At 39.6% G+C, this 14325-nt stretch overlaps 2 protein-coding genes across 8 annotated transcripts in view; both read left to right on the top strand.

Annotated features, from left to right (window-relative positions):
• Positions 1-14325, top strand: part of TM9SF2 (transmembrane 9 superfamily protein member 2) — a 483300-nt gene that overhangs the window by 326837 nt on the left and 142138 nt on the right. The window contains exon 5 of one of the 7 annotated variants that reach the window (XM_067766154.1): positions 14029-14290. The exons of the other annotated variants lie outside the window; for them this stretch is intronic. Coding sequence (XP_067622255.1) covers positions 14029-14148 — 120 coding nt within the window. The 3' untranslated portion in view covers positions 14149-14290. Of the gene's footprint in view, positions 1-14028; positions 14291-14325 lie in introns of those variants that run through there. 7 annotated transcript variants of the gene reach the window in all.
• On the top strand, positions 3329-13922 carry LOC137240198 (uncharacterized). Its single transcript, XM_067766157.1, has 2 exons — positions 3329-13792; positions 13870-13922. Exon 1 carries the CDS (start codon positions 3852-3854, stop codon positions 5124-5126), a length of 1275 nt encoding a protein of 424 aa, XP_067622258.1. The 5' UTR covers positions 3329-3851; the 3' UTR covers positions 5127-13792; positions 13870-13922.

Below are 14325 nucleotides of genomic sequence, written 5' to 3'. Positions count from 1 at the left end.
AACGACTAAAATCACAGATTTCTACCTACCCCAGTCAGCCACACAAATCGATTAGTAAACCACCCTCGGTTCTGAACGAACAACAGCACATACACATAACTAAATATACACAAGCATGAATTTGACAATACCTGCTCATATACCTACGAACTATAAATAAAGGACAAATGACAACAACAGATCAGAACGAAAATCGACACTGATGATGGCACAACGCCGAAACCGGTTTGTCTCAAAACCAAATTTGACAAGGGATGACGGAAAATCGTTCCAATATACATCATTTATCCAACCTGTCGGAAAATCAACCAAACAAGATAAGGAAGATATACAACTTTTAAACATAGCCACAGGTATACCTAGAGGTAACGGTCAAGTCAAGAGGATTCATAGAGTTATTTTGCCAATGCTAACTAAACTCTCCGTCGACGATCCAAATGCCTGGTACAAACATGTAGATAGAGTACAACGCGCTATAAATAATACTCCTCCCAGAACCACAAAATTCTCACCCTTTAGAATCCTAACGGGGTTAGAAATGAGGGTTGCGGATGTGCCAGAACTTAGGGAAATTTTAGAAGAACTTAAGAGTCGAAAGGATAGATAGTGAACGTTATGAAGTCCGACAGACGGCAAAAGAGAACATAGAGAAGATTCAAGAAGAAAACAATAGAAATTTTAACGCTAAACGAAAACGGGAAATGGAGTATAAAGTAGGCCAACTGGTAGCCATCAAGCGTACCCAGTTCGGCGCAGGGTTAAAACTGAAACCAAAATACTTAGGACCATATAGAGTTACGAAGAAATTGAACACGGTAGATACGAAGTGGAGAAGGTAGGAGACCACGAGGGTCCAAGACGTAGTACAACGGTAGCGGAGTACATGAAAGCATTTGACCCATCGTTCGAGGCGACCTAATCTCGGGATGGCCGGATGTGGGAGCCTTAAAGTAATTAAGACATTTTACAACACTGTATTTCATAAAGCGACTGCAGGCGGACAACGGACTAACAGCAGAAACATAAAAAAATAAGATAAATTGCAAACAAGCAACAAAGGGATAACGGAACTTTTAAAATAGCGAATAGACAAATTTCAAAGTCATAGTTTGCTCTTGAGGACAGTTCATATGAAGTTGAGTAGTAAATCGGACGCGCCACGGCAAGTAAAAATAACTTCTTTTTTTTATATGCCAAAGAATAAGTGCAAAGTAAAAAATGTTTAACTAAATAAATTTGAACTAAAACATGTGTAAATGTGAACTAAACGTGTATATGTAACTTAAAATAGTAGCGTACAACGCAAAACAATACGAACTTGAAATGGTAATTGTTAAACCGAAATAAACGAAATACAAACAATTTGACGTAATTTCAAAGAAAAAGAGCGTGTTAATCCTTTTTGAACCCCACATATATGTACAGGCGCATGTATTTATATATTTTATGATAACAACATAAAATCTTCCACAACTTTGTCAGGGGCCTTACACTGAACCCGTTTTGACATACACTATTATGCATATATGTACAGGCGCATGCATTTATATATTTTATGATAACAACATAAAATCTTTCTGAACTTTGTCAGGGGCCTTGCACTGAACTCGTTTTGACATACACTATTATGCATATATGTACAGGCGCATGCATTTATATATTTTATGATAACAACATAAAATCTTCTAGAACTTTGTCAGGGGCCTTGCATTGAACCCGTTTTGACATACACTATTATGCATATATGTACAGGCGCATGCATTTATATATTTTATTATAACATAAAACCTTCCAGAACTTTGTCAAGGGCCTTGCACTGAACCCGTTTTGACATACCTTATTATGCATATATGTACAGGCGCATGTATTTATATATTTTATGATAACAACATAAAATTTTCCAGAACTTTGCCAGGGGCTTTGTACTGAACCCGTTTTGACATACCTTATTGTGCATATATGTACAGGCGCATGCATTTATATGTTTTATGATAACAACATAAAATCTTCCAAAACTTTGTCAGGGGCCTTGCACTAAACCCGTTTTGACATACACTATTATGCATATATGTACAGGCGCATGTATTTATATATTTTATGATAACAACATAAAATCTTCCACAACTTTGTCAGGGGCCTTGCACTGAACCCGTTTTGACATACACTATTATGCATATATGTACAGGCGCATGCATTTATATATTTTATGATAATAACGTAAAATCTTTCTGAACTTTGTCAGAGGCCTTGCACTGAACCCGTTTTGACATACACTATTATGCGTATATGTACAGGCGCATGCATTTATATATTTTATGATAACATAAAATCTTCTAGAACTTTGTCAGGGGCCTTGCATTGAACCCGTTTTGACATACACTATTATGCATATATGTACAGGCGCATGCATTTATATATTTTATGATAACATAAAACCTTCCAGAACTTTGTCAGGGGCCTTGCACTGAACCCGTGTTGACATACTCTATTATGCATATATGTTCAGGCGCATGCATTTATATATTTTATGATAACAACATAAAATCTTCTAGAACTTTGTCAGGGGCCTTGCATTGAACCCGTTTTGACATACACTATTATGCATATATGTACAGGCGCATGTATTTATATATTTTATGATAACAACATAAAATCTTCCAGAACTTTGTCAGGGGCCTTGCACTGAACCTGTTCGCACATATATCCCAGCGCATGTACAGATATATTTTATGATGACACCATAAAATCTTCCTGAAATTTGTCAGGGACTTAGCACTTCACTTGTTTTGGTGTACACCGTAATATATAGGTGCATCAGCGCATATGCATCTCTATGTGATGGTGACACTTTTTTGGAGTACTTACCAAATCCTTTGATGATGAAAACTTTAGTTTTTGTATAAGATGACCACCTCCAGCTTTCGTTCACACTTTTTGGCAATTTAATTGCAGAACGTTCAATTTATATCGCTTTATCTTTTTGCAATTTAATTGCAGAACGTTCAATTTATACAACTTTCACTTTTTCGCGATTTAATTGCTGAAAATTTAATGTTTTCCCGAAAACTAAAAATTCACGTTTAGATTTTAAAATTGTCAAACGAGCGCGTCAAATAATTTTTCTTTATTTCCCATTTTTGGGTTTTTTTTGTAAACAAGATACTCACGTCGTTTCATTCGCACTCATTCTATTTATGGGACATTTTTTCCACCCTGAAAAATATCCCAAAAACTTGAATTTTTTGACACCGAAATTTTTGATGGTGGTGGAATTTCAGGGGAAAGTGGTTAAAAGTGGGTAGTCATGAGTGGCAGGGTAATAAACGAAACAAAATATGATCAGGATGAGTGTCAAGAAATAAAAAAAAAGTTAAGGAGCTTTGTAAGCAAATTAGTTGGGAAGTGGAAGAGCTGCAACAGAACATTATCGCGTTTTGAAGAACGTAACAGAGAATGGTTGGACAGTGAAATAATATTAGTTCATCCGACAAGTATCACTTCGTTTGGACGACCTCCAAAGGATTTTACAGAATGTACGTAAGTTTAGACAAAGTAGGAAAGAGAACCGCTTCCGAAGTGGTATCCATGGTCCATTCTGATGCCAAGGTCCCAGCAAAGATTAAAAAAACTGTCGCTTCTTTAGGAAAAAATTATATTGTATACAGTCCTAATGAAGCTTTAGCTCTTTACGTGGACGGGGATTTAACAAAACACTCATATAAATTGTTTCAATCTGGGGATGTAATGGCAGTATTGGACATTCCACTTATAGGCAAAGCTTTTCTGACCTTGAATTGAGCAATCACGACGAAGATTTATTTACAGTATGCATTGTGCCCTTACAAGTAAAAATGGGTAGCGTTATTCTGTGGGAAAATTCTCGGCCTTCTTCTACTCGCTTTTGTAGACCAATTAAATTGATTTATGAAAAAGAAACTTCTAACTTAGCGAGAACTGAAGTTGAAAGAGTAAAACAGCAAATATCTGAAATTATTCCAACACAGTTTGATTCGTTTAAAATTCATCCCAAATTTTATCCTGCAATGATCGATGGTAAAGTTTTTAGTGTGATTGCAGAATCCTCGTCACAAACATGTGGCATATGTGGAGCCACACCAAAAGTTATGAATGACTTAAATTCGATTAAAGCTCTACCACTTAATACTAAGATGTATGAGTATGGCCTGTCAACATTACACGCATGGATAAGATGCTTTGAGTGCATTTTACATATTGCATATAGATTGCCAATTCAAAAGTGGCATGTTCGCGGCACTGATAAATCTGTTGTACAACAAACTAAGCTGGATATACAAGAAAAGTTGAGAAATGAGATGTGCTTATTAGTTGATATTCCTAAGCCTAGTTCGGGAAATACCAATAGCGGAAATACTGCTAGACGCTTTTTCCAAGAACCAAAATTGGCTGCACTTTTAACTGGAATCAGCGAGGAACTAATCAGAAGATTCAGTGTTATTTTACGAACTATGGCTTGTGGGTATAAAGTTAATACACATGCTTTCAAAATATATTCTTTTGATACAGCGGAAATCTTTTTTAAAACATATCCATGGTTCTATATGCCATCTTCCGTGCCTAAAATATTAATTCGCGGTGCTGACATCATAAATTATGTCTCGCTCTCAATTGGCATGATGTCAGAAGAAGCACAGGAAGCTCGAAATAAGGATTTAAGGAATTTCAGAGAGCACCATACACGCAAAAATTCAAGAAAAAACACAATGGAGGCTTTAACATACTCACTTCTTGCCTCTTCCGATCCTCTCATCTCTTCGCTGTCCAAGCAACCATCTAGCTACTCCAGGAACAATATAGAAATTGGTAGTGATGTTCTTACTCATTTTATAGCCGAAAATAACAATTTAGATTTGTTAATTTACATTTACGACTTTAGCGCCGCTAGATCAGTGATTTCGACCAGTGGGCATCGGCTGCCAGTTAACGCAGCTAACAAGTCCTGCGCTCACGAAGGAAATGTCTGGCGAACTATGACGGCTCCGTACCATACGTGTAGGCCGTACCACACTGTAGGGGTATCCCCGTTCCTTGTTGTTGCTTCGCCCCAATGCTTCGATCAATCACAAATTGTCATCAAACTCTTCTAACGGGAGTCAAAGGAAACTTGCTGTTTTAACAGGGGTAGACCATAATGAGAGGAGTGTTGGGTGTTCATCGATCACAAATTGTCATCAGTATCCTCTAATGGGAGTCCTAGGAAACTTGCAGTTTTAACTGGGGTGGGCCAGAGTGAGAGAGATGTTAGAGGCGTTGGTTCCACACTGCAGTCAAAGAGATGGTTGGTGTCATGTAGGGACACATTGCAAGCAGGACATACACTTTGTATGTCGGGATTGATTCTGGATAGATAAGACTTTAACCTGTCACAGTATCCAGATCGAAGTTGAGCTAGAGTGACGCGCGTTTCCCTAGGGAGGGTGCGTTCCTCCTCTGCTCGTTCTGGGTATTATTCTTTGAGTACCGGAGTTGCCGGGCAATTCCTAGCATAGAGGTTCGACGCCTGTTTGTGCATATCACTGAGGACCTGCTTGTGCTTTTTTGTTTCATACGGCTGTGTTCTCAGTTGTCGTATTTCCTCAAAAGCTTTCGGAGATGCTTCCTTATCCCCTAGGCGGTGTAGCCTCATCAATCAGATAAGATACCCAGGTTTCTGGGTATTCAACAAAAACTATTTGGTTAGCATTTAATTTCTCTCCTTAATGGGGAGAACTCTCGCCTCATTGTGTAGATGGTGTTCAGGGGACATAAGAAGGCAGTCAGTAGTGGTTCTGGGGGCAGTATTTTGGCAGGCCTGTATTTTCTTCAAGTGAATAACCTTTAGGCTTGGCGAACATATCGAGGAGGCGTAGCAGGCAATCGGCCGGCCAATTGCTTTGTAAGTGGTGATGAGCGTTTCTTTATCTTTACCCCAAGTGCTGCCGGAAAAAGATTTGAGGATTTTATTACGGCTCTGATATTTCGGTACAATTGCGGCTGCATGCTCTCCAAAATGTAGATTCTGATCAAACGTTACACCCAAGATTTTGGGGTGTAAGACAGTTGGTAGCGTGGCGACATCGAATTGGATGTTCAATATGTTCGATATTTGGCGCGTCCATGTTGTAAATAAGGTCGCCGATGATTTGGTCGGTGACAATGTCAGGTTTCACGAGGCGAAGAAACTGGAGAGATCAGGGATATAGCTGTTTATTTCGTTACAAAGCTCATCGATCTGTGGGCCTGGTCCTGTGGCCATTATTGTGCAGTCATCGGCGTAGGAAACGATAGTGACTTTCTGGTGGTGAAGGTAACGTTGATATGCAGAAGTTAAACAGAAGTAGGGATAGGACACAACCCTGTGACACCCCTTATTTAATTCTTCCTGGTTTGGACCAGACAGATACTGGCTTTAAAAGCGGAACCACCTTGTTCATTTTAATTTTTTGGGGATGACGAAGGCGGATAGGGACAAGTTGAAGACATGCGCTAGATAATTAAATCCCTCTTTGCCTAGGTTTTTAAGGATTGGCATAGCTATGCCGTCTGGGCCCACTGCTTTTGATGGTATAGCATGAACGATGGCATCCTGAACCTCTTTGGCGGTGATGGTAATTGGGGACGCGCTGTATTTATGCTTGTATGCGCGTCTGTTGGCCCGCCGTCTAACTCTGTCAACCGTAGAATGCATTGCATATTGTCGACAAAAAGCGATCGCGCAGTTTTTCGCATCCGACAGGACTTTATCGCCAAAGGCGATGGAGATTTTGTCATTATGCTTAGATTAGGATTCGATAGGAACTTTACGGTGGATCAAAACTTACCCACACCGGCAGATAGGCTACAATTCTTTAAATGCTCCATCTATTTCGCCCGCTTGTGTTCACCTACAAGCAATCTGAGGCGTTTGCTTATATCCCTTATTTGGGGGTCGCCAGGGTCATGCTGTCGTATAAGGTCACGTTCTCTCGCTAAATTTGCGGCCTCCGCCGGAAAATGTGGCCGGAATTCTGGAACTCTTCCGGCGGGAATAAAACGAACCGAAGCGGATTCGATGACCTTGCGGAAAGCACGTTCCCCTTGGAGGGCATCAGTCGGGATAGGGAGGGCAGCAAAGCGATTGTCTGTAAGGGATTTGTAATCATCCCACTTTCCTTTCTTAAAGTTGATGGTGCGGTTCTCAGTAATGATAAAGTCGGCAGATCGCCCGAGCGAAAGGAGCTGCCAGTTGACGCAATTTATTAGTCCTGCGCTTACAATGGATAGATCTGGTGACCTGGGACAACTTCCTACCATACGAGTGGGGGCGTCTCCGTTGTTTCCTCTGTTTGTTCCACCAGCATCTAACCCCTGCTTCCCCCTGTGGGTTAGGGGTTGTAGAATATGCCCACATTAGGTATACCGGTCGTAAAAGGCGACCAAAATACCATGGCTAACCAATCCATGAGTAAGGTGACTTTACTCGAAAAGGAGCAGAGTGGACGTGGCGTATCACCTGGAGGACCCTAGGCATGGTCTTTTTAAAAACTGTCACCGCGGAAGCAGGAAAAGCTAGTTGTGATCTGAATATATTGCATTATATTCAGGTCTCACCTTCCTGTCTTGGGATGGCCCCCTTGTGAGAGCATCGCGGTGGCTGTGGTTTCAAAAAAGAGTTCCCTTTATGACACGCTCTGAGTAGACATTTTTCCCTTGGGGTGCAAGACCCAAGGGAATTTGGTTTCTTCCTTGTCCCATTAAATCTAATTCATTGAAAGCTGCACCCTGAGGGGCAGACAAAAGAGTTGGTCACAATTGTGACAATCGGAAGCAAAAACGGAGCATAATTGGAGAAACATATGTCTATCGTCAGCTGAAAAAAATCGATAATTGTACGAGTGGGCCGGTGCTCATCTTGTCTTTTGAGATGTTTGAAGCTGCCTTAGACGCATTGCGAACAGGAGGCGTTCGCAGAACGGATGTCCACATCCAAAACTGTGGCAAGATTTGACGATGTCAGATGACAGCAGTAGGCGAACTGCTTTGCGAAGATATTGTTGAGGTGGAGAAGTCTTCCAACACAGGTCTATGGTTGAAGAGGTTGACCACAGCCTTAAATTGTGGATAAATGGAGCGTAATTGGAGATAAATAAAGACGAAGATTATACAATAGCGAGTTTATTGGAGTTGTATACCACAGTAGCAAATAATGATGATAAATATGTGGGCGAAGATATTGCTGAGGTGGGAAAGCCTTCCAACACAGGTCTATGGTTGAAGAGGTTGCCACAGCCCTAAATTGTGGATAAATGGAGCGTAATTGGAGATAAATAAAGACGAAGATTATACAATAGCGAGTTTATTGCAGTTGTATACCACAGTAGCAAATAATGATGATAAATATGTTGGCATGTATAAAAGTAGCAAATAATGCAGATCGAAGTTGCAGATAAAACTGAATGAGGAACGTTGGCTGTAATTCAGTTGCAACATGATCCTAAACGCACAAGTACCTGTGACTAATGAGATGTGTCTTGAGTGCAAGTGGACTAGTACCGTGTTTAATGAAGAAATATATATCTTCGTAAGTACTTGTGAGCATCACTGTCTGTTGCCTTAACAACAGATAGTTTTATTCACAAGGAATTATATGACGCCCTCACTCTATCTTATAACTTTAAACGAGCAATTCGTGTTTTTTTGTATAGCTGAACGATCTCGGGAACGGCTCAACCGATTTAAATGAAATTTTGCACAGAGATAATGTATCACCTTCTAGGATATGCCGATATGGGTATCAAACGAAAGGTATTTCACTCCGCATTACAATAGGGACATTTTTGAGTAGGGTTGCCATTTATGGTTGGCACCTATTCGAAATTAAAAAATATAATTGCATGAGATATGCCGATATGGGTATCAAACGAAAGGTATTTCACCCCGCTTTACAATAAGGACATTTTTGAGTAGGGTCGCCACCTATTCGAAATTAAACAAAAAATTGCATGAGATATGCCGATATGGGTATCAAACGAAAGGTATTTCACTCCGCATTACAATAGGGACATTTTTGAGTAGGGTTGCCATTTAGGGTTGGGGCAGTTACACGAAATAGTACTTTACTTACTCATATTCTATTAAAGCTTTAAAGGAGAACATTAAAGTTAAAAATCTTCGTAAAAAAATCTTACACATGATTCGACTTAATTTTCTTAATTTCACACACGCCAATACAATTGAAATGCAATATCAAGACACCGTGGCAAATTCTAGCAAAATATATTTAAATGCATATTTTTGGCAAATATTAAATGAATAATTGCAATTTCTCACAGATTACTATTAGAAAGATTCCTCACCATAGCAAAAAGATATCTCACCATGGTAATTTGCTACCGTTGAACACTAGAGGCATATGTTCAATTCGAAAACGATATCTAACCATTTAACTACTTACCAACAGATGGCGCTTAGGGAAGTAAGTTGACATTTAATTAAACTAACTGATACTTGTCATTCGTGAAATTTTCAAGTTTTTGGAATGTAATAAAAATGTGAGACTCATAGTGTATAACTAAAATAATGTTTGAAATTAATAATTCGGCGCATGAAGATACTCGAGAAACGTTGCCAGCACAACGAAACGTTGCCGAGCAAAGCTCGGTCGCCCAGTACTAGAGCGACACTTGCATAAAAAGATGGTGCATAGCGTTGGAGGGAGGTGTCGCCTTAAGCAATGTCTAAGCAAATGCAGATCGTTGTCAATATATTGCTGCTACGGCTGGGCAGAAATGGTTGGTCACATTTCCGAAATTGCAACAAAACACATATCTCATACTGATTACTGCGTTAATCAGATATTGAGATAAAAACAATGAAAGAGGGATACTGAGACAAGCATGGAACTCTCGGTGGAGTTGCCGTGCAACAGGGTGCCATTAACCTGAAATGGATTGGCGCGGTTAGATAGTCCTCCCCGGCCATACCAAGGCTGGTTGATTTGAACACCCCATTCAGCTGATTGGTATCAACTTGCTGGGCCGCCGATCAACGGATATTGATCAGTGTTTAAGTTACACCGTGGGGTTGGATCATCAGAGACAGGACCCACGTAACTTCAATACTCGCATCTCACCCCTGCTGTCCGCCTGAAGGTTAGAATGCCGTAGGTCGCGATGGGCATTGAAATCCCCTAAGATAATGCGATTATCGCCAGTGAGTAGTGCGCTGATATCAGGGCGGTATCCAGTGGTGCAACGGGTGACAGGATTGATGAGATGTTGATGATTTCTAAGTTTACGTCGCCTGACCGGACAGATATGCCATGAGTTGAGGGAGGCCGGGACGCAATTGCTGTTGTGGTCCTGGGACAGGATGTCGCTGGGTAAGCATTGGGGTGCCCGGTGTAGTTGGGTTTACGGCTTGGCAGCATTGCGTAATGAAACATCTAGGAGAGTGACACCGTCAAAGACATCTAGGAGAGTGACACCGTCAGCCAACAAAGATTGTCAGAAAAGATTCAGAAAGCTGAATGAAAAATGATTAAAATTTTTGATCACCTAAAGTAAACACATTTGTTTCAAATATAATTCCAAAATGTGATTGAAAAACTATATTCAGTTTTTGATCATCAAAAGTATTCATATTTGATAATTTCTTTTGTTCAATTGTATGACAACTCATTATTTAGTCGGAAAGAGTGATCAAATTGTATTGAATTACATTAAATTAAAAATCAAAAATATGTATATAAATGAGATAAGTGTATAATACAAAACGTGCAAAAAATATATAGATACTATATAAAAGACCAAAAGTATGCCTGAAAAGAAAAAAAGAAAAGAATGGTTAAAAAAAAGACATACATATGAGTTCCTAGTATACCTGAAAAAGCTGTAAATAAATTAAAGTGCATTAGAGTGTGAAAGAAAAAATTGGGAAAAAATATTATAATTACTTGTCTTGGAATAAAAAAGAAAAAAATCTCAAATTTTGTAATTACACGAAACAAAAACAAGTTAAGGAAAAAATTAGTAAGACATTACTAAAAGTGGCGAAAAAGTGCTAATTCAATTAACACAAAAAAAGTAAGGTAATCCCAATTGAAAAATTCTCTTGCTCAAAGGAAACCGCTGCTAATTTCATATACTCGATCTCATAAAAAAAAAAAAAAAAATGTAACTGCACATTTCCTATTGCACTGGTATGCACGTATTCACTCAAAAATTGCCACTTCCCATTCCACATAATAGCATCCCATTTATATAAAGGGCGGTATACCAACTCTAAAAATCTCAACGCATAAAAATATACCCCACATATACATATATTTAAAGGGACATATAAAGCCGTTAACTGCACTTAGGCGCGCTAAGGCAGTACCGACACAAGTAAGACAAAACACCCTCACTAGGGTGTGTTAATAAGACCCCAACATTAGATTTACGCGAAGACTTTAAATAAATAAAAAATATTTGCACAACTGCAAAATATTTCGCCTACTTAATTTTTCCGAAAATAAAAAACAACGACCCACCGTAATATAACTATAGTACTGGCACACACATAAATACATATAAATAAGATCCACCTAATTGCACATTTTCTCATCTCGCTGTAAATTCCCGTTCCTGTGTACACGCATTAGAGTGTTTATAGCCCGGAAAATAATTAAATAACGATTATATTTCCAACATAGTAGAATAAAATTTTCTTATTAACTTATATACTACTACCCCACTCAGCACTGCTTTAAATTTAACCAATTATTTGGTATCCCATATTATAAATTTTTAATTAAACCCTGTTTACCCTGAACAAATCCAATATGAGCTGTTCGGCCGGGGGTGCTCCTGGATGTAGGTGGGCGCACCGGGGTCGATCTCAATAAGCGGGTGTATGCGCAAATAAATAAGAGAAGACGAGAATTTCTCGTTATAATAGCTGCGTTTTATTATGTAGAATTAAGTAATAAAAGGATTACAATATTACCTTAGTTTATTGTGATCAGAACGGCAGAGATCGCTGGCGGCAGATGTGTACGCGTTGGCTGTTAGAATCCAAGAGGCGGGTTGTATAGCAAGCTACAACCGTTGACCCGTAAAATCCTCCGTTTTGGAGGGGAAAGGCACCCACACATCAACCCCGACATGCATTTGCATGAGTGCTGACAAAAAGCACACATACACGTGCATGTACATGCATGCACATGCATGTGGCGGTGATGGTGTGGGTGGTTATAAATTAAGTCGAGTATCGAGTATCGATTTGCAGAGTTGCATTGGGGGGATCGCAATCAGATGCGGAAAGGTTAGGCATCCTGCCCAAACATGCCGGCCCCCCTTGCGATACGCAACATCATTTTCCGCCAATGACCTCCGTTGAATCGAGAAAAATGAACATAAGACTTACAAACTAAACTTAATCTAAATGAGGAGTTCGTCTGCGACGCAAAATGGCCGGGAACCTTTTCCGACTTGCTTAGCATGCCACCTGAGCTAAGATGAAAAAGTAACGGTTATGAACAGATATAAGTGAATATTTCTTGCCATTGAATTATACATAATTCTTAAATATAGCAATTCAGAACGTAATATATATATAGTCGATGGCCAGTAAGGCTAGACGAAGAGGCCGAGGTCTCCGTTCCAGAATGGCACCATTTTTTGTTATTCTTTGGGTTTTTTTTGTTCCGGATGGAGAGGCCGAGGTCTCCGTTCCAGATTTGGGTTTTTTTTTGTTTTTTTTTTTTTGGTTGGACGAAGAGGCAGAGGTCTCCGTTCCAGACTCGAGGGTTTTGAGGTTTTTCTGGGCTGGACGAAGAGGCCGAGGTGAGCGGGGTGAGCGGCCGTGAGGTTGGTTGGGTGAAGCGGAGGTCTTTTATTACAAATTGTATGTTAGAATAGATAAATTAAGTCCATATGCGAAGCATATTATCAAATACAATTTTTACCAAGCAGAGATGCGTTACTTACGTTCACCTGACATAAATTTGCAGATTGGCGATGCGTTCTCCGCGACGCGTTCTATCTGCGCGTACCATTATGCTAAAGGTACCATGCAACCCTGTCGTGTATTTATTGGTCAGCTGCTAGCTGGTATGGTGAGTTTGCTGCGTACGAGTATATATACCTATATGTATTTGCTTGCCCTTGACAAAAAAAAACTAGGTCACTGGGGCAGTAGCACACTAGGCCGGTAGAAACAGTTGACTTTTTCCAATTTCGGGACTTTGTCATGTCGGATTTTTTAATTTCGGGACTCGGATTGGTTTTGTACCGAGCCCTTATAATGACTCTTTGTGATATTTGTTGTTGAAAAACAACAAGTCCTGCCCCCAGCCAAAAAAACAAGCAGTACCGAAGGCAAAAAAATCAAAAAGGAATTTTTTTTTTTTTTTGTAAATGAGACCATAATTATTTTTAAATGAGGTTTTCGCCTTTATTTTTGTGAGTAAGTATGTTTTGTGACTGCCCGGGCGCCCATATGGGTTAAAAAAATGCCAATCCCGATTTTGTGTTTTGCGGGTTTTCGGTACCCGGTTGCCTCTTTTTATGCAACACTAATATGATATGGCGAGCCAAGTAGGCATACATACATACATATGTACATACGTTGGTTACAAATATGCCAACGGCAATAGACAAAGCAACTAAACATTCATACACACCCGTGTATAGAATGTAAAATTCCATTGAATTGAAAGAAGCGGTAAAAAATCGAATGATTTTTTTTCGCTCTTTCAATTCTTTTTACTACGGCGATTGAAGAATTACGCATGGACAATTGGACGAAAATGGTAAGTTCGTTTTAAGATTTGTTCATTTGATATATTCTTTTAGTTTAAATTATTAATTCATTTTTCTTTATTTTCAGGTGACTGGTGATGGAGATCCAGGAGAGGTGGGGGGTTTTATGTGTCGCTCCTTTTTTTGTTTTCTAGATTACCGGCATCGCAAAAGTGTGACAACTGACGGCGCGGCCGACGCACCCATTGAGGCATGAACTAATGGCTTTTTCTCTTTTTCTTTGCAGATTTTGCCATGGATATTTGTGGGCACCAGAGTTAACATTGGAAGTTACAGATCTGGAAGCTGGGGAAAGCTTTTCAGAAGTGCAGCAAGCAAGTGCTGCTGGCACTATTCACGGCAATGACGAAGTAATGGAACATTGTGAAGATTCGCAAATTGCGAGCTTTGCCAAATCAGGAGAATTGCGGCGACAGAAACTGCATCATGGTGAAAGACCATTTAAATGCAAATATTGTGAATTAAGCTTTGTGCGAGCCTTCATAGTTTTTAGCGGCCGTGAGTGATGTTCAAAAAATTAAAA

Source organism: Eurosta solidaginis, chromosome 2 (assembly GCF_040869045.1).
Source record: "Eurosta solidaginis isolate ZX-2024a chromosome 2, ASM4086904v1, whole genome shotgun sequence".
In the NCBI taxonomy this organism is placed as follows: Eukaryota; Metazoa; Arthropoda; class Insecta; order Diptera; family Tephritidae; genus Eurosta; species Eurosta solidaginis.
The sequence above is the reverse complement of the archived record's forward strand: the minus strand, read 5'-3'. Positions and strand labels throughout refer to the sequence as shown.